The 21,669-nt window shown below is 39.5% G+C and overlaps 1 protein-coding gene across 3 annotated transcripts in view; it reads left to right on the forward strand.

The window, feature by feature from the left end:
- CRHR2 (corticotropin releasing hormone receptor 2) overlaps nt 1-21,669 on the forward strand; it is a 156,663-nt gene that overhangs the window by 109,163 nt on the left and 25,831 nt on the right. For all 3 annotated transcript variants that reach the window (XM_050708918.1, XM_050708919.1, XM_035554373.2), the window contains 3 exons: nt 2,916-3,069; nt 6,374-6,434; nt 13,909-13,981. In XM_050708918.1, coding sequence (XP_050564875.1) covers nt 2,916-3,069; nt 6,374-6,434; nt 13,909-13,981 — 288 coding nt within the window. The remainder of the gene's footprint in view (nt 1-2,915; nt 3,070-6,373; nt 6,435-13,908; nt 13,982-21,669) is intronic.

Below are 21,669 nucleotides of genomic sequence, written 5' to 3' on the forward strand. Positions count from 1 at the left end.
AACACACCCTTCATATTCTTTCTTTTTGGAAGGCAGGTGGCCTAAAGTGCCTATACGGTATGAGCTGGATCCAAGGCTGATAACAGGCAATGTGGCTCTACTCTTGGAGGAACTGCTCCTTTAGAAATTGAAATCCACCTCAGGAGCCTAGATATCCATTCATTTTAGTCAGCTGGGTACTTATTATCCTTGGTTAACTTTTCAAATGTCAGATTTGGCATCTGAACTTTAATCCCACATTTTGGAATAAAGAATAGAAAAGTCATCAGTACCCAGATAAAAACAAAGCAGCCTCAGATTCTAAGTTTTTTGACACATCTGTATAACTGTATTATTATTCAAGTAACTGCTCCTTTAAGATGTAGCTTATATTAATTCATTGTTTGCATCGTCTGTGTTTCTGACATTTTCAGGCTACAGAAGATGGTGGTATATGAGCTTTGTTGTTGATAGTTTTATGCTGAATTGTTTTCTCTCATGACAATATTGTAAACCTTAATGCAGATTTTTACAGTTATGTAGGAATAATCAATTGCACTCAGACACTCAAATGCTTCTTAAAATGAGACCACAAAGTGCTAAAGAAAATATAAACTTGCAAATACAATGATAGATCCTCACATGCCCCAGTTTTCCATTACTCACCTTTTCTCTGCAAAACACTGCAGTCTTTTTTGGGAAGGTGCTTTTTACAAGCTTAGTGATAATGTTAATGTTCTTGCTGTGGTGTAAGTCGGAATCAAAATGGCACCTCCAAAATCAATGGGAGCAGCATAATTTACACTGGCTAATTGTGTGGTCTCTTCTGGGCTAATCAGCGAAGATTAAATAATGCAGTTACAGAAACATAAAGGACTCAACATGAAAGCATTTTGCATGAAGTTATAGTGCGTATGTTAATAAATCAAGAAGGGGAAATGCTGAAGATGTCTAGAGCCTAATGGTGGATACATGTGGGGACCAGGTATCCTCAGTCAAATAAATGAAATGGTATAAATTAATGAGTTCTGCTAATTGGGTTTATTATTCAATAATAATAAATCCACAATTCCAAAGGGAAATGAGTAGAGTTGCTCAAATTCATTTTGTTCTGGTTTCCCATGGAAACAATGCAGAGGGAGACCTCACCACCTTCATGAGTATTTGACTCTACGTGTCCCAGTGCCGTCACAACCCACCGGCCAATTTCACTCAGTTCTGACAGAGGAACAACAGGCTCAGATATAATTAGTTTTTTACAATTTTTTTTTTTGAAAATGGGCAGCTGTGGAGAGAAGAAAAATTGTGTAAGTGTTACAACCGAGGGAAAGAGTGGAACAAAAGTGTGGGCATTGTACTGGAGAATTGACATGAGATGGAGGCCACAGAGAAAGGTTTAATTCATGCTCATACCTTCTTAGACAGCAAAATCAAATATGAGACTTGAATGGAGCCTTTTTTATATATATATATATATATTTGCCAAAAATAGGGGAGAGGAGAGAATAGGGGAGACTGTATTTTTGTTTCATTTTGTTCAGGCCAAAAAGAGAGACAGAAAAAAAAAAAAGTAAGTTGTAATTGGTTTAAACAAAATTTTGAAGACACAGTGGTTCATCTCCTGCTTTGTTGTTTTGTTTTTAAATCCTATTTTAAAGATCAAGGCAAACTAAATTTCAAATCTTGATGAAATCACACAGAAATTAAAGGTTTAACATATCCAAAAGTTTGATATTGGTGTGTTGTTTTTTTTTTTTTATCTGTTTATTGCAGCTCAATAAACAGAAGTGATCACTTGTAAATGTGCTATCATTTTGTAAACGTGTTTCTTGTCCAATAAATTCTTAATCCACAGAATTCTGTTGGGTTTGATAGTGCATCTGCTGCTCTGTTGACTGCCTAGAGATCATCAATACCTCATGCATATGAAGTCCAAAATGAAATTAACTGAGGGTCAAAAGTTTCAAATACTTTAGTAGAGTTAATTAAAAGGCTGGAGGATGGTGAGACCAAAAATGACATCAATGATACCAGCTAACATAGGTAATTAATGTCATGCTTCAGGGAATACACTGAATGCCTGCTTGGTCAGAAAGAAATTCTCCTAGACTTCTGTGTGTAGTGCTATGGAAATTACCATCGGCAGTTACTTCTGATTTATTGATGTGATGTTACCATCTGCCTCTCTATAACTAATTGTCTATTCCACAGCTGTGGTCTCACGGCACAGCCATAGAAGCTGCCTTTACTGATACATTGAGGCCGACTAAAAATTCTTCTTGATGTTGTGGCAAAATTCAGAGGTGATGTGTGCAGTGATGTGACTGACAGACTAAAGTACAAATGGCAGGAGTAGAGGGGATGAGGTAGTTGAAAAAAGCATAGCTTTAACGTAAAATATCTTTTTTTCTAAATGTCAGTGGTGCTCCTTCCCTTCAGTGGAAATGAAACAAGACTGTGACATAAACTATTATCTTAAATTTTCTTCAAATTGCTCAGCAGGTGGGTTATACTGCCTAAGAGATGCTTAGACTCTTATGTCATCTTTGGAAATGACCCTAGGCTATGGCTGTACCTCTCAGAAAGATCACCTACAGTCAGGTGGCCTGTCTCCTTTTGTCTTCATTCCACACAGATGCTTCTTTAACGGCTTGCAGATTGCTGGTGTGGACATGCCTTAAGGCATGTTAACTTTCCACACATGTTCAGGTAGAGGGAATCCAGCATCTTGTAGTCAAAGCCAAGCCACAGCAGAAAGTCACAGACACAGCTGTGAGCTCCTGACAGCAGATAAAATATTCTGATTCTAAGTCCCAAGTATAAATATATATTCCTTGAATTACTTCAATCATTGTTTTTTAAGGGAATAGCAAAAAAGAGTTTCTGAAGTGGTCTCACCATGATTTTAAAATGTTCTTTTCTTATTTCCTTTCCAGCCCTGGTGTCGGTGTATTACCACTGTCTACAATTATTTTGTGGTGACCAACTTCTTCTGGATGTTTGTGGAAGGCTGCTACTTACATACTGCTATAGTGATGACCTACTCCACAGATAAGCTGCGGAAATGGGTCTTTCTCTTCATAGGATGGTGTAAGTGTCTTGTGCATTTATAATGGTGTTATGTGGCAAAGCCTTGCCACATAAGCCCAATATTCATGGTGCCTGTCAATTAAGTGATAAAAACAACAGCAGCAATAATAAAATAATAATGATAATAATGATAATAATGATAATGATAATGATAATGATAATGATAATAATAATCCCACTGTGGTGAAATCTGACATACCTAACTTCACACCAAAACACCATGAAAACAAGTATAGTTCTTTACTGTGGTGATGACATAAAGATAATAAGTTATTGCTGGATTTATTTTTGTCACTTAGATCCTCAGGTACCTGGTGTTCAAGTTGAAAAAAGAATTCACAGGCTCAGCACTTTGGGAACACAGCAGTCCATGGCATGTCCCTTTCACTTTGATCAGTAAAGCACTGATCACAGCCCCATATGCACTGCTGCTCCAGATGGCATAAAACAGCAAAGACACTGTCCACGCTCTGTGGACCACTCAGTCTCAAGAGACAGAAGAGACACTTCTAAGTGAGGAGCTGACTGGAAGAAAAGCCTAATTATCTGCCAGTACAGTCTTACAGCTGTTGTTTGAACTTCTGAAGGGTTTGTTCCTGGAAAACAGCTCTCAACAAAGGATCGCATGTTGTCTTTGTACTATATTTGTGGCTGCTCAAAGACAGAAATAGAGCTCATTACTCTGTTATTAAACCTCTACTGTGTGAGCCTGGGCCAGGGCAAAGGCTTCTTCTCTCTAGGTGCATCAATATAGGCTGGTACATCAGTTCAGGCTGGGAGCCAACTGTCAGAGTAGCAGTCCTGCTGAAAAGGACCTAGGTCTTGCACTGGATGCAGGCAAGTTATAAGCCAGAAGTGCCTTCCCATCATGAAAAAAGTAAAAAACACACTGGATTACACTAGGAGTGTTGCCAGAAGACTGAGGGAAGTTACAAATTGTTTGTACTCAGCTTTGATAAAGCATCCCTTGGAATACATTGGTCACTTTGGGGTCTGTTAGGTCAAAAGGGGTGTGGAAAAAATGGAAATTATCCAGTAGAAGGCTGCCAATATGATCGGGGTCTAGATGACATGAGCTATGAAGTGAGGCTGAAGGACTGAACTTGTTAATCTAGCCAAGAGGAGGATAAGGTGGGGAGGAGGGTCTATTAGGTTCCAAGAAAGGTTTGGTGTCTAATTAGAAAGACGATGGAGCCAAATTCTTCTTGGTAATAGCATATATTATAAGAAAGGGTAATTGCCACAAATTGCAAACTAGTAGGTTCCAGTTGGGCATTAAGAAAAAAAAAAAAAAATTGCCAAAATGGTAATGCAACACTGCAACAGATGACTCAGAAAAGCTGTGGAATCTCTGACCTTGGAGGTACTGGAACTTGAGCAAGATTAAGCCATGGCTGAGGTGGCGAGTGTTGTTGACAATTCCTCTTTGAGCAGGAGATTGGACTGGGTACCTTCATGGTTCCTTACCAAGCAACATATCCATGACTTGAACTGAGCCTCAAGGGGTTTGGCAAGGCAAGCCCCCTGCAGCTAGCTTGTTTGCTTGAATACAAAATAGGGAGTCAAGCAGAACTAGTGAATTTGGCGATTCTTTTCTGTTGAAAAAAAAAAAAAGGTGGAAAAGAAGTCACAAATATTTTCTTTTCTGAAAGTAGAATGGCACTGTGTTCAGAAATGCCTCTCATAATTGAGCAGAAGTAATTGAATTGCAGTTCTAACAGCCGAAACAGTCTTTAAAAAAAAATATGACATTCAGTCCAAAATCAAATGGGAAGAAAGGGGAGCTATAAGAAAAAGAACAAAGAAAATGTAAGAAAACGTAAATGTGGGGAATTGATTCATTTATTTATTATCATTATTTTTTAACATTTTTAATTCTGTCACCAAACTAGAAAATCAGCTCCTCACACAGCCTTCCACAGACCCCTGACAGGTTTGGTCTGTGGTATTTTCCCTCCCTATCTCCTCCAGGGCCCTCTGGGTCTCAGGAGTGCCATGTGCTGAATATACCTTTCCTCTCACCCTTTTAGGTGCTTTCTGGCTCTGCTTTGGCTTCCCATATACTTGATCTTTTATCACCCTCATTCTCAGTTCCCTGGTCTTCCCTTCACCAGGAGAATTAAAATGTTTTCCCCAGGAGAAAGGACATGATTGCATTTTGTCTGTTCATCCCTAGCAAAGGCAGCATTAGATACCCGGCCAGGCTCACTCCTACAGGAGGGCTTAAGTTATGTTGCTTCCAGTGGGAAGGAATCAGGTTCCAGTGAGGGTCACTGAATCTGGGCATTCACCTTGGAGTAGCACTGGGTTCAGAGGGATGTGAAACTGAGGTTAGAATGAGGGATGAAGATGGAGAAGCTTATTTTATTGTTTGTTTTTGGCTGAGGTGACAGGTTAAAGGGAAAAGGAAAATGGAGATGGGAATTTCTCCTCTTCCAATTTTGACATCTGTCCAGACTGCCTGGGGAATGCATGTGTGAAAAAGGTCCTGTCTTCCCCCAGGAGATCCATGCAAAAAAGCCAGCTCCATTTACCCTCCCTTACCTCCAATTTCCTTCTCCAGAAAAACAGTCATCACCTTGAAACTAGCTGAACTCTGAAGGCCTGATACAAAACAAGCAAAATAAGGCTAAGGCTCTAGACATGAGACTGATATAACAATAGAATTGGAAAGCAGAGGACATGACACTGCAGGGACATTAGGTGTACAAATACAACTCACCTAATGCAACAAGAGATCAAGAGTTTAAGTGATATCAAGAGATTCTCATCAACCTGTTTCACAGGTTCAAGACTCAGCTGAAAAAGTGGTTGAAGATGTTGAAAATTGGCTTCATCCAAAGAACCCAATAAATTTACAACCTTCTTGCAACTGGGGAAATAAAAAACTTAACAATACCTGCCTCCAAATGCTGTCTGTAAGTTTTTGTCATATCAACGGTAGGAAAATGAAAAGGGGACAATTGCCTATAAGCCAGCCAGAACTTTTCTGATCACATGCATAGAAAAATAGGTATATATGATACACATTGTTACGCTTGTTAATAGTTTTACTAACTTGTTTTATTAGTCCTTAAGTTTTTTCTTGTTGAGATTATTTCATTTAATACAAAGAGAGGTCTTAGAAATTGCAGTGTCTCAAGTATACCAAGATAGGACCACTTGTATTTTGAGTCTTCCAGTGCATTAAGAAAGACTCTTCTATCCTCATTACAGATCTCTATCTAAACAGAGATATATCTAATATTGTATCATCAATACATAACTGGATTAACTTTTTTTTTTTTTTTTGCTGTTGTTGCAGGTATTCCTTGCCCTATCATCATTGCCTGGGCCATTGGCAAATTATATTATGAAAATGAACAGTAAGTGATGTTAACATTTGTGTTTATGTGGCTCTCTAAATAAATTAGGAAATGGCTATAAGATGAACTAGTAATTTAGAAATTCGGCTGATTGGAAAGAGAAAAAGTCAAATCCTCTTCATCTAAACCCAAATGATCTCAAATTTCAGAACACTATTTGAGTCAACTCCTGAAAGTATAAATATATTCCCAAATCTCCTTTGTCAAACTCTGAAGTTCTCATTTGATAGCTTTGTACATGATTTATAGTGAGGTTAATCTTCTTCAACGGGAGTTCTACTTGAATAAGACCTTGGTGAAAATTACAGTTGAGTGCTAAAGGATTTAGCCTTCTGGGTGTCCAGAATTCAGTTTCAGCCTGCCAAGAATAGTCTTATGGTTGGAATTTTTGCATTTGTTTCTGTCTCTTTCAAGTGGAAACAGTAAGTGCATGAAATTGAAAAATATTGGAGATAAGCAGGCATCTGTGTTGTGGTTTTTTTTTCCCACAAACAGCTTGTACTTTGCAACTGGTGTTTGGATCAATGTGTACTGGCTGTTACAGCTCACTTCTCTAACCTTAAAAAATTATTTCCTCCATGAATCTGGTATTCATATGACCACACTGTCTATCTGTCTGTCTTTCTATAGCACGTCTGATTAAATGTAAGTATCTACCTCATAGGTGTCTGCATCTGCACTAATCTGTGGTCTGTTATGATCAGCGGTGATCAATCAAAACAGTAAATGCAGTCTGGGGTGCATTTCATCTCATCTGGAAGGAGATATTCAAAGTAGGTTGGATGAATTAGACTTACATGCACTATTTCTCTCTCCTGACTCTAGAGGAGATGGACAGGATCACTGGCTGAGTTATGGGCATCTACACTGTATGGGAGGAATTCTGTTATGCACTACTAAGTTCTTATTCTCCTCTCCACACAAGCTTTTGAACCCTTGACTAATCTCTTCTATAGCTTCAGTGGTGACTTTGAAGGTGATAATCTAATTCCCAGGAGTTGCACATAATGGCAGTCATTCAGTCACCCTTTAACTGAGAGAAATGTTTTGTGAGGTCCAATCCCAGCCTACAGCAATCACATGGGAAAATCCATGCTGTAGTTCCAAAATGGCAAGTAAAAGTTGGGTGTCCAAGTCAAGCAGCCCTGGGAGATAACCTCGGGTGACCAGCTTTCCCTAGTTTCCATGCTCACAAACCTTCTTGTTTCTGCGTGGGTAAAGGGTTGCAACATTTTGGGTCTGCTTCATGGTCAAGTTCCTTTCTTGAACAAGCAAGGGCAGCATGGCAGCTGTCTCATTGTGCTGAAACTAGGACTTTCAGCTGTAGAACTAGTACCTTGAAACAGAAAGGCAAAACACCACATGCTTTAATAGCAGCAATGCTCATTAAACTTCCCTGTTCTGAATGATTTAGTTGAACACCAAGGTTTGGACACGTCATTTTTGAAGGACTGCTCATCACTCACAAAATAAATAAGGGCAAGCCCCTGATAACATGCCACAACATCTGGGACCACACTGCACACAAGGCAGAGGTAGAGAAACCACTGCATCGCCTGTACCAGTTCCTCCTTTCAAGATCATCTCTATGCCTGCAACATTAATGTTAAAGAATCTCACTTTGATGTATCTTAGATATGAAAAAAGACATGACAGGTTTATATAGCCATTATATAGGTCCTGCACAATATAGCATTATAAAAGAAAGAAGGATGAAAAATACTGTCGGCATGGCAAGAAAAGCAAAGTGATTCTATTTCTATGCAGAATGGTATGTGGTATCTAGGCTGCTCTTGTTGAGTCTCTAGGATCAACCTCTCTGCCTTGGGTGGGTTATGAAATGGAGCCTGAGCTTTTAAATTCATATCAAGGGCAAGTCTGTACATACTAATGTACATCATTTGGCTAATGGGCTTGCTGATAGGGGAGGTTGCAGGTTACTCTTGGTCGACCTAGAAAACTAAACCTAATGTCTTGGGAAATTTTCACCTTTATGCTGATGCTTGGCATGAGGTGAAACATTCACACACATCATTGCACAGCACAGCTGTTCCAAGTTTACTGTGTAAAATAGAAAATCCTCTTGGCTTCTGCCCACTGTAGTCTGGGGTGTAATGGCCTGGAGCCTTAGTGTTATCCTTGCTCAGTGTCAGCGGTGGGGCCAGGATTCATGTACTTCATCACTCTGCTTGAGAAACTGAGACTGGACACTTCCACAGTGCCATTCCTTTGATCTAACACACACCACAGACAGACAGGCAGAGCGCCTGTAAATGAAGAGCTGGTAAGGGCATTAAGCTGTAAGGCAAGGGCTATTAAATGAAATCTGCTTTTCACATTTGTAGTAATGTCATATGCAGGGGAGACTCAGTGAAGTAAATGAACTGAAGCAAAACTAGAAATGAATTGCTTGCTGAGGGCCTGTCAGTTATCATAAATATTCAGTCACCTTCTCAAGCATTAAAGCACATGATACTTCAGATAGCCTCTTCTTACTGCCTCCTGGTCTGAGGAAAGGGGCATATTCTGCTGAACTGTCAGACTAAAGCTGAACAGTCAAACTAAAGCACTAAATGTATGTGTGGTACATGTGCACGATGTGAGTTTGAGTGTATTTAACTTAGGTATTGTCTCTTCTCCTCTCCAATTAGCCACTGGGAGAGTTTGGAATAAACTTCGTGACATTTACATAATCCTTTCCCTGTGCTAGGATAATATAGAAATCATGCCTTTAACTAGAGTGCATAACTGTGTACAAATACAGACAGAGAGAAAAGTAATTCCCAGCTTTGAGATATAATTGCTGCCAAGGTAATTCATCATCTCTCATTGCCAGGAGAGGCTGAAAGAGCTGGGACTCTTTATCCTGGAGGAGGCAGAGGGGTGTCTCACCAACGTTTATAAATATCTGATAGCAGGGTATGAAGAAGGTATGCCAATGGTGCCCATTGACAGGACAAGATGCAAACGCACAAATGGAAATGCATGACATTCCATCTGAACATAAGGAAACACTTTTTTTTTTTGTGAGGGTGGTTGAACATTGGAACAGGTAGCCCAGGGAAGTTGTGGAGTCTTCATCCTTGTAGATACTCAAAAACAAATGAACATAGTTCTCAGCAAGTTGCTCCAGTTGGCCCTGCTTTGAGCAGGCGGTGTTGGACTAGACAATCCCCAGAGATCCCTGCCAACCTCAACTGTTCTGTGAAACAGACTGACCATCCTGGTCAGCCTAGCTTTTAATGCTCCATTTATCCTCACCTCTGGAGAAATCGTTTTACTCCCCTCGAACTAGCAAACGGGACACCAGTACAAAACATGTGCTTGCCTACAACCTTCAAGACTGTTCAGATACTCCAATGGACAGCCCATAATTCAGAACAAAATGAGAACTTCCTTATCTGAGTATGCATTTGAGCTGTAACATAAATTGTTTGGAGGTTGAACTGAGGTTCATGTTATGTGTAGCTCATAGTAGCTTAAAAGCTCAAAATAATGCACAAGAAGAATGTTAAGGAAATGCTTCAATGAGCTTCTGATTTTTTTTCCCTTTTTTATACTTATTATAAGTATGAATAAGTGCTTTGCATAGTGAGGCCAATATAATTGGTACTGTAGCAAATATCCTGTCTGGGATTTAACAGGTTTTTAGCAAAATCTGACAATGAGTCAGTAAAAAAAATAAATAAATAAAATAAATGATTAAGAGATGTTATTGTAACAATTTCATTGGTGGACCATTGGTAAGGAGAAGAACATTAGTAAGGTCTAATTAACAATAATGATAAAACCAATGTTGTTTTTTGCTATATGAAGAACCATCACAGAACCGTGGAGAATATTAATTAGCACTATCCAATAGAAGTGTATTTATATATCTGAGTTTAATAAGAACTGTCTTCATAAATTGTCCTCTTCAATATTTACAGAGTGTTTATTTATTCTTGCAGAGGTAAAGAAGTAAAAAAAAAAGTGGCTTTTATATGTTACACAAGGCTGGAATTAAATTCTGATGCACCAAGTAATTTTCAGTGTTTCAGATTTCTCGTTTTGGTTATAAAGAGATATGTAGTGCATATTTTACTATAGGAATAAGGGCTTATATTGGATTTAAAGTTAGAGTTAAGATGACAGGCAGAATGTTCGCAATATGCCAGCTAAGGTTGCAATTTGATCAGTTAGACTGTAAATATGAAATGCAGCTAATGAAATGTAGACATATGTAACGTCTCTGGCACATATCTATCCTCTAACCTTACTCTCTTAATTTAATGGGCAGACTAGAAATGTTTAGACTGCAAATTATCAGATCTGTTTTATAGCCTAAGTAGATGAGCACCATTCTAGAAAAGCCTTTTTTTTTTTTTTCCTCCACTATATACAAAAGGAACCTGGATCATCAAGCTCACATGTAGACGCCTGTGCTTTAGAAGTCTACCTTTGGCAACAACCTCCTTCCCTCAAATTTTATGAAAGTGTTTGTATATATATGTGGTGCCTCACTCAGTACAACTTTAGTCTGATATTGGACTTCAGATAGTAAATATTAGTATTTTTCTCTTCAATATGATCTTACAGTTAAGCAATATTTTAATTCCAGAGAGCAGTGAGCAACCTTTGCCATTTAACCTCATTTGTGCTCTACAACCTCTCTTCCAAATTTTCTGTGGACTTCTTCTGGCTCACAAATGTCTTAGTCCCTTATAGGTCCCATTGGATTCCTCTTCCAGCTTTGCAGAAATCCCTCTTCTAACAGCTCTTGGTTCTCTAAGTTTCAGGCAATCTATAGTAGTTCTCTTGAAATGCCCTTCAAAAACATCTCTTAAACCTAGGTCTTGGAAGTTCTGGAGAGTTGTGTTTCCTGCCTTCGCATATCTTAGACATCATTTTTCTTCATATCATTCCATCTCTCTAATACGAAAACAAATCAAAACAAAACAAAAGTTTCATTCTTTTAAAGCTGTTCTGGGGATTCAGGGATGATAAATAGGCTATAGGAAGTATCTTATTCCAAGTCTTGCTCTCACTGCCAAATTTTGGAAAATCAGTTGCAAAATTATCAATCTACATTAATTTGCGGTCAGTGCACCAGGGAATAACAGATGTGTTTTCTATTTACAAAATATTCAAAGCCCTATGATTTATTTGGACCTTAAAAAACTAAATCAAGGAAAGGCAAAAATTGTGTGATACTGAATTGTACTCCTAGAACCCTGATGCATATCCCAATTCTTCTCTACATTCAGGGCAATAAGAGCATTTTGCAAAGAGCAAATGCTCCTTCTATCTTTCTCTAAAACACAAGCAACGTGTTTTGAGGACATTATGTGATTGAAACTAATTCTAACTGAACCATAGCTTTCCTTATCTCATTTTATTTACCTTATCTACTTCTGATGTCCTGTCTTACAGATTGCAACCTCCTTGAGTCAACAAGTATTATTTCTTGAATTTTTGTAAAAGTGAAAATATGCACCAACATTCATGGCCTTCTTAGCTCAGGCACTGCCCTTGTTTTCATGTCTCCAGAACCATTAGCCTTATCTTTAATGACAAAATGAACACAGAGGAGACATCATTTTTTGCTTTGTAGACTTGTTATGTGGCATCCACAAAGGGGAAAAAACCCTCATACACTTGAACTCCAAAATCTGCTTCCTGTGGAACAAGATCTGGATCTCCAATGACTTAAACCTTAAGGCATTATGGCATTATGACAGCAAAGTTGTCTCTGCTTGGTGGAACCAGTATCCAGGATATATCTGTATATCATGGCTATATCTGTAATATTAAATTAGATGAGCCTGGAATCATTACTGGGGCTGGAGTCCAAATAGCATGGACTGATTCACATCCATATTACTAAACTCTCTTGGCCCCCAAATCAGGGCAGCTGCGGTCTGTTGGGAAGGTTCTCTAGCTCCTACTAACTCCAAAATTGTTCCCCAGGAATTGTTTGGGAGTTAGTTATTGTTTGGCCTGGGCCAAAGCTGTACAATATAATGGTGTAAATCATTGAGTCCAGGCCTGACCTCTGCTTCTGATTAATTTACTGACAGAAGTATAACTGATTTATGATTCCCTGTATGGGTCACTGTGAAAGCACAGGCTTCTGGCAGCCAAAAGGGCCAACTGTACCCTGGGGTGCATCAAGCACAGCACTGCCAGCCGGTTGAGGGAATGGATTGTCCTGCTCTGCTCTGTGCTGGTGCGGCCTCACCTCCAGTACTGTGTGCAGTTTTGGGCACCACAACATAAGAAGGACATAAAACTATTAGAGAGTGTCCAAAGGAGGTTTACAAAGATGGTGAAGGGTTTAGAGGGGAAGACGTGTGAGGAGCAGCTGAGGTCCCTTGGTTCGTTCAGCCCAGAGCAGAGCAGGCCGAGGGGAGGCCTCATGGCGGCCTGCAGCTCCCTCACGAGGGGAGTGGAGGGGCAGTCGGTGAGCTCTGCTCTCTGGGGACAGTGACAGGACCCGAGGGAACGGCATGGAGCTGGGACAGTGGAGGGTCAGGCTGGGTGTTAGGAAAAGGTTCTGCACCCAGAGCGTGGTTGGGCAACCCCAAGGCAGTGGTCACGGCACCAAGTCGGCCAGAGTTCAAGAAGGATTTGGACAACGCTCTCAGATTTGTGGTTTGATTTTTGGGTGGTCCTGTGTGGAGCCAGGAGTTGGACTTGATGACCCTTGGGTGTCCCTTCCAGCTCATGATATTCTATGGTTCTATGATTCTGTGACTCATCTGTTGTATAACGAAGCAGGGAGAAAAACATTTGGAACTCGTAGAAGTGAAAGTCAAGCCAGCAGTCAGTAACACATAAAACATCGAGGCTCTCTGCTCATCTGAAGTCCTGTGGTTTACCTGTGCTTTCACTTAACCTAAATTCATTCCATTTCAGTAATGTTGCATCAGGTATTTGCTAGCTTCAGATAATGTCTTTTTACTGTATGCTGGATTTGGTAGTCACCAGCTTCGTTCAAAGCCAATGGGATGAACTCCTTCTTCATCCAGTACCTTATTTAGCCATCATTTCCTTGCAACTTGAGACACATTTGCTCTAATAGCCCTTACTTTCTGGAATTGAAGGGTCTTTGGGCACTGCAGTAAGTAACAGATTTTTTTTACTTACAAAGAATATTTCTTTCATCCCTTTTTTCAGATGCAGCAGGTTACATCTTCTGCATCCTCCTTATAGCAGGTTCTCACATTTCCTGGAAATAATTGAATAGTCAATAGCCAACTACAGGGTGGGAACATGAATTGTCTGATGGGTGGAGAAAATGAGGCTCAGACCTGTGTCCAAACAAAAGAAGGCTTTGTAGCAGAAAACTCAATCACTTGCTGATTATGTACATAATTATACAACTTAGAGCATAAGGGAAAGTCTCTCCATCATGTCCTTGATATTACAACCTGTCTAGAAGAACTGCATTCCCCTTTATAAATGTTTCTCTCATTTGTTTTGTTTCTTACAGATGCTGGTTTGGAAAAGAGCCAGGGAAATATATCGACTACATATATCAAGGGCCAGTGATTCTTGTTCTTCTGGTAAGGATTTATGTGGGTGGAAGGACACTGCCATCTTCCATTGAGGGATATTTTGATAGGCACCTGTGATGTTCCACTTCTACTTTCATATAAAATAAAACACAGAAAGGTCAAACATCTTCAGCTGCTCTCTGCAGTTGCCACAGTAGCTAACACTGCAAGTCAAAATTGCTGTGATATGTTTTTGGTTGTTTCCTTGACCTCAGGCTGTTCTTTTCTCCTCCTTCTGTAATGCCGTTTGCCTTCTTTTGTAAAATGTTTTGAGATGTAGGAAGGAAAAATGTTCGAAAACAGGAGGTGTGCTGTAACATCTGCTTCTCCACTTGAGCTCTTGAGAACTAGGGCACTTCTTTCAGCCATGTTGATTTAAAAAAAATGTAATAATTGTCGTAAGGAATTGCATTTCATTGTGTAGCCATCTACACCTTCTCCATTCCCATTATTGCTATGTATTAGCTCCTTAGCCTTCCTCTTTTTAACTTTCCTTCTCATTGCCGCCCACAGTTAACAAGCTGTTTATCTGTTTAGCCAACACTCTGTCCTCTGTACCAGCCAACAGCAGGCAGAGAAAGAAGGAAGCTTTTTCATAAACTACTTGGAACCTTCAACTAAAATTCAGTGATGCTTTCCCAGAAAATACTGGGTGTGGATCAGCCATATCAATGTTATTAGAAAGAACAATGCTGAAAAAAAACGATCTTCTTCTTTCACCCCTTTGCAGTAAAAGCCAGCTAGGAAGAAGGCAGATGTCCTGACAGGGAATTCCCAGGACTCACTGGAGGGAACTTAGGGAATGAAGAGTGGGTATAGATGTTGGAGTATGCTGCTCCAACCTCCATGGAGAAAGTGTAAATGCTTCAGAACAGGCAGCCACTGTCAGCTTTTTCAAGGCTAAGAAGCCTTGAGCTCTCACCTTGTCAGATCTGTGCTTTTCATGTGATTCACCATGAAAACAACTTTGCTGTTACCTAGGAAGCCAGCTACTAATCTGAATGTTTCCTAACCTAAAAACACATGAATTAGTTTTTGAATTAATTGTTAGGATGAGGCAAACAGATCATATTGTGTGTAGCTGAAAAGAGAAAAAAGGTAGTAGGAGTCTGTTGTTATGTAAAAAAATCTTTTCTTTACGTTCTATGGAGAGAAATATATTCAGTGTGACACACAATATAATTGTGTGCTACCAAGAGAGCCATCCCAAAAGCACAAACAGCCTCACGGTGAATTAACTCACTGATATAGAGACTAACTCACATAGAAATCCTATTTAGAGAACACAAGTTAGTAAGTTGGCAGTACTCAAAGCATGTAGTTTTTACATCATGGCCTGGAGGTCAGAACTGTGAATCTACCACAGCCCCTTTGCCTCTCTCTAGCAATCAACAAGATCTTTAAAATTCTTTGATGTCATTTCTGGCAGAGAGCATAGGTAGCTCAGAATCAGGAGAATAACTTTGCTGTCCCCAGAATCGCCCTTTCTACTTAATAACAAAAAGGACTGAAAAATAGATGCACAGTTGGAGGCTCTTCGTATACAGATCACTTTCTCTACCTGTAATTTACAGCAGCCCTGAAAACCCTTTAAACCAAACCAAGACCTGAGCATACCCTAAATGTATCACCCTGACCCAACCAACCTGACATATCAAACCTTTCCACATTAGCCTGCACTGGAGCTCTAATTAAAGCACTAATGTGGTAACAACAGTAATTGCACTGTGGGGTGGAGAGCAGCTGGTACAATTTAGACAAATCACATGAGGGCAAGCCCTTTCTTCACTTTCCATATGATTACCTCTATTGGGGAGTACTGTTGGGTGAGGAAGAGAGCTCTAGGGAAATTTATTTTAAAAGGAGAATATGAAAACTCTTTTGGTTATAAAGAGATATAAAGAAATGTTATAATACACCCTGATTGCCAGAATGTGCCTTTTTTTTTTTAACAACAGTTGAGTCTCATGCTTATAATTAAAAATGCATGGTTTTACAGTGTTTTAAAGTAACTTGTCAGGCTCTTTTTATGATCGTTATGCAAGTTAAATCATATGTAATGAATCAAGTATAAGTTGTTGTTATTGGAGTTACTGACCCTTTCAAGGGTGCTATGAAAAGTGCTGGATTAAAAGCACTGAAATTTGATGTCTGTGATGTACCGTGGCAACATAGTCAAATACCTTCCCACAAGCATGTCAGTATGCTTCTGCCTTAACAAAGGTGAGGGCGAAGTGCTGAATCCAGCTGCCTGCTCTTCTCTTCCCTCTAGTGAATGATGGCCATGGGCAATGGAGGGCGCAAAGATATTTGGAAAACAATACAGCTCTCTCTGTGATCTTTTTTGGTCACAGCAATGAGTTGGATCTGAACTAATGAATTAAAAACGTTGGATAAGCTGAGCGTTGTGTCTTACCAAAGAACTTGCAGAATGACTGAGAGAGAACCAGTGCACTGCTGGGAAGATACAGAGACATGAATATTACTAGAATAAATTAATGTTATTTCCAAAATTGGATTCAGACTAGAAGTTACAAGTCTAAAAACTCCATTAAATTACCAGTCCACACGCAAGCACTCAGCCTGTGGCCATTAAAATTGGTTTTACCCACAAAGAAAGTTTTAACTAACGCAGAGAATTGTATTTTTGGTTAGTTGGGAGCCAAGTGCCCAGTGTACATCCATCTGAGTTTTGATTCCTTGTTAGACAAAGGTAGCATCTTTGTGTTCAAGAGGCTTTACTCTACCAGCCTGTGGCAATATGATTAGAGAGCTCTCGTTGGTAAATATTCTCAGTTACAGAGGTCTAAAAACTTTTTAAAGGTCCTGATCCTCTTTAAAAGACAGGATTTAATCTGTCAAAAATGATTTCCACTGGTTTTGATTTCTCATTTCTTTGCCTCTGTGCACTGGACTGCTGCAGACCAAGTCAGAATAACACCGAGAAACAGATCATGCAGGAGTTCTGATCCCCCTGGGGAAAATGCAGGTTGACTAAGAATAAAGCATTTTTCATGATGTAACCAGTACTCAAGCTCATCATTAAACCATATTATTCTCTGTTATGTCTCAGGATGTGAGGACTTTGAATAATGCAGAAGACATTTGTCCTACTGCTTTCCTACTTGTCTTTAGAAGAAGCTTGAACATTGACTTGCACTATAAATGGGGAAACAGTTTCAGAGACAAAGGAAACTGGGTATACGTTCTGATCCTGTATCTTGTGCTAGATACCTGTGACCAAAGTTGTGAAGGAGAAAATGCACTTAATCATTCTTTATTGTTTAATTCTTAAATGGATTTTGGCTTGAGCATATCCCAGGACAGATCCAGTCCTCTGAATACTTTGAAATTCAGTTTCTGATAGCACTAGAAAAAGATATTCTATTTGTTATTTTCCATTCAAATTAGTGTTTGCTTGCTTGCTTGTTTGTTTGTTTTATTACTATGGTATCTTTCCTCAGAGTGGCATAACCAAATTTTAATCATACATCTCTGTCTGAAGGTAAAGAAAGGGCAAAGGGCTGGAACTGCAAGCCAGGGAATTGAAATTCAGCCTGAATTTATTAAGAAAAATACATTTCTTATGTGCGATTTTAAATGTAATCCCTGACAAAGAACTGGTGAACCATGAAAACACAGCAAGATCAGAGGAGGAACCTCAGAGAACAGTTACCAGAGACAGTTAATTGAGCTGCTTTTTTTCTCAATAACTGTAGAGCGAACTGACCCCAGATATGAACCATTCTGCAAAGTTGCTCAGAGCTAAGACTGTATTAAATTTTCATTTTTTCAAACAGACAGATCAGATATTTAGTGGGTTGTTTTTTTTCAGACCTTCCATTCAGCTTTAATAGATTCTTTTTCCTTATACTTGAGAACTGAACAGTTTTCTAACCTCTGCATTTGAGGCTAGTTGAAAATAATTCACTACAATCAATTAACTGCTGCCAGAAGTGGATGAGCTGATGGGAAGACCTGGAGTTTACTTCTATCCCTGCCTTCATCAGCTACTTGCTTTTGACAAGTTATATTTCTGCTCTAGGTCTCAGTTTCCCCAGCTAAAAAGCGAGCTTGATGACACTTATCTTCCTTTGTAAAATGCTTTGAGATCCCTGGATGACAAGTACTGTAGAAGAGTGAAGTGTCCTTAAGAAAATGGGCTCATCTATATAATAATGTGGAATTTTGACATGGAGACAGCTGACATGTGGTCTTCATGATGTGCTAATCAGTAATGATGTAGAATTTGAGGCTGAGAGTGCTGGGGTTGTTCAGCCTGGGGAGGAGAAGGCTCCAGGGAGAGCTTGCAGCGGCCTGCCAAGGCCTGAAGGGGGCTGTAGGAGAGCTGGGGAGGGACTCTTTGTCAGGGAATCAAGTGATAGAGCAAGGAGTAATGGCTTTAAACTAAAAAATGGTAGGTTTAGACTAGATATTAGGAAGAAATCCTTCACTATGAGGGCAGTGAGGCCCTGGCCCAGGCTGCCCCAAGGAGCTGTGGCTGCCCCATCCCTGGCAGAGCCCAAGGCCAGGCTGGATGGGGCTGGGGGCAGCCTGGGCTGTTGGAAGGGGTCCCTGCCGATGGCAGGGGGATGGGATTAGGTGATCTGTAAGGTCCCTTCCAACCCAAACCATTCTATTATTTTGTGGTGGCAAGACCAAAGCTTGCCACAGTACTCAAGGTGTGACCATACAAATGGCTTTTTATAGCAGTATCCTGTTCTCTGTTTTATTGTCTTTCATTCTCAGTAATTCTAGACATTTTTTGTTTCTTTTCCTGAGTATCACTGGGAAATGAGATGAAGTTTTCAGGAAGCTAGCTAGTATAATTTCAACATTTTGTTCCTGAATTAAAATACATAGAGCTCATAACTTGTCATGTAAAGTTAAGATTGCTTTACTGACCCATTGCATTAGCTTTATATCATGTGATTTCATGTGTCATGTTACTGCCTGGTCACTTAGTATTGTAAGACCCTATACAGATCTTTGCAATCAGCTTTTATTTTTGCTATCCTGAGTAGCTTAATATCACTAATAAACTGTCAGCCTGCTCTTCGTTCCCTAAATCATTAAGGTCTGCAACGAACAGCACAGATCCACTACTAGCCTCTCTCTGTTGAGAAAACAGACTACTATACATTCCATTCCTACCCTTTATTTCTTGTAATCATATCTGATGCTCTTCCCTCCAAACTTATAACAGCCAAATTTCTATAGGAGCCTTCGGAGAAATTTCAAATTCCTTTCAGAAACCTGATATGTTTTGTTTGTTTGTTTGTTTGTTTTTTGAAATACATCCCAGAGGAGAGTTGACTTACCTAAGCTTAATAATATTATTGACATAAAGCAAATGATCATAAATTACCATTAATATGTTTAAGCTACAAGAACAAGGTTCATGACATTTATTTAACTGTCTTCCAATAGAACTAAAGGAATAGTAACAATTTAAACAGTTTACCTGAGAGGCTATTTCCTACTACTGCAAAGGATGTGTCATTACAACTGTTTGCAATATCTATAGGATTTGACTCAATAATTATTCCCATTCTTTGTCCTAGTTTATCAGTGCAATGTTACTTTACAGTATTTATACATCATTTTTTTCCTTGAAATGTGCTGCCCTGTGCTTTTGAATGATTATTCTAACACCACATATGCACTTACAGTTCTGAAAAGCACAACCATCTTTCCGCCATTCTCTTATGCACATCCTTTTCTGATATGTTTTAAATGTACTGCAGGTAAGGGGTATAGGTTTGTTAGGCAAAAGCCAGTATTTATGGAATCCTTCCCTTTCTGATTTTGTCCTATCAGATAAAATTTGTAGTGCATCATAATCTTCACTTCTTTTTGCTTGACTGTAATGCTCCACTCACAATTTTGCAATCCACATTGCTAAAGTTCCTTTTATTTTGATGTTCTAAAAAAAGTCACAATGGTTTGTTCATTTGCCATTTTATATATAGAAGCATTGCGCCTATGTATGCATCTATATGCATTTCATTTTTGCTTTCTCTGAAAAGCATCCCCTAGTTCTTTGCAAACATCTTTCTTGCTGATATAATTGCTTCTCTGAATATTTTATTAGTTTCCGCTGACTCTTTTCCCACTTTTGCTTCCAATTCAGCATCATTGTTTCCTGAGACTGAGAATTTTTCTTCCATTTTTATTATTATTGATCTATCATTTTCATTTTGCCTTCTGCTTCCTAACTAGCTTATGTTTTTTCTCAGCCCCTGGATTGCAGATTAATTTAGTTTTCCTATTGATTTTTTTTATTTCCTCGTCTCTACAGTTTCCATGTTCTTCCACTGCTAACAAGATTGTAGCCCATGACTTGCAAACTTGTGACATACCTGAATTTTTCTTACAAGACATTTATCATCATTTTCACTAGTTTTCAAGCATGCTGTCATAGCTACTTACTCCTAGGATAGAGATAATATGCTAATTTGATTAGAGTTCATCAAGAATTTATCTCCAGTTCTGCTTTTGTTGCTGGTTCTCCCTTCCTGTTGCTTAAATTCTGTGGCTCTGGAGTCAATGGTGTCTTCAGGATCAAAAAATCAAGGTGTCCAATGCCACGTATACACCTGCAGTGTCTCTCTGTTCTAAAATTTCTGTTCATGAGACATGTTCCACAGCCAATAAGATATTCATGTGACCAAGAACAGTTGCCCAGAAAAAATCCTCTGAAATTCATCATGTGAAGTCTCTCCCTGTACTCAACATCCTTTCCAGCTAGGAAATTACATTTCATCAGCAAGACATTGGATGATTACTCTTTGGAAGAAGACTCTTGAGTCTTCTCATGAACACATAGCAACTTGGAACTAACAGGTGAATCGTTCACAGCAACGTGCCTGTGTTTTAGGCTGTCATGTCATTTTGGTCACCTCCAGTGCACTGGGGTGGTGATTTGGCTGTTGAGGGGCACCCAGGCACATTGTTGTTCTTACTTGTATATGTGTTTACTGATATTTAAACCTTCAGTGTGCCCCTGGTTTGTCAGGTGAACCTCTGAGAGAAGCCCTGTTGAGTAATCTGAACCTGGGGACTCCATGGTGGGTGACTTGACTTGGAAATGACCTACAGTGTGTTCCTTTAGCAAAGCTTCTTGAATACGAGACATTTCAGGAGAGACAGATGTCCTGGAAGAGCAGTGTGAGGATCACAGATGGAGTTATAAGATTGGAAAAAATGCTGTGGACATTATCATGCATGATGCAGGGCTCTAGTGAGGAATTGGTGTCACCCCAGCTGCAGCTGGGGTAGAATTTGTACTTGGGTTTAGATGACAGCATGGGTGAAGGCAAGGGTCAGTGTGGTCTTGTGTAACACAGACGTTAGGTAAGGAAGGTGTCCATTCATCCACTGCTGTCTCCTTTCCCCACCAAAACACTATTCCGTCCCATACAGTCTTCAGGATGTGTAGTCCTGCTGTGCTTGCCTGGAGAGTTGGTCTTTCACTGCTGCCCTAGGGACACTCATCCACAATTCTTCCCATTCCTGACCATCTATTGTATTATGCCCTGCTCCTCTTAATGACATCTCATTATTCTGCATTTTCCAGCTCTTTGTTGTGTTCCTAAAGGAGTCATTATGGTACCTGTGACCTTTAGGAGGGGAACTCTAGTACTAAGAGGCCTTATTTGAGAATCATGTGAGGACAGTATGATACAACAATTAAA

This window comes from Cygnus atratus, chromosome 2 (genome assembly GCF_013377495.2).
Source record: "Cygnus atratus isolate AKBS03 ecotype Queensland, Australia chromosome 2, CAtr_DNAZoo_HiC_assembly, whole genome shotgun sequence".
Classification (NCBI taxonomy): Eukaryota; Metazoa; Chordata; class Aves; order Anseriformes; family Anatidae; genus Cygnus; species Cygnus atratus.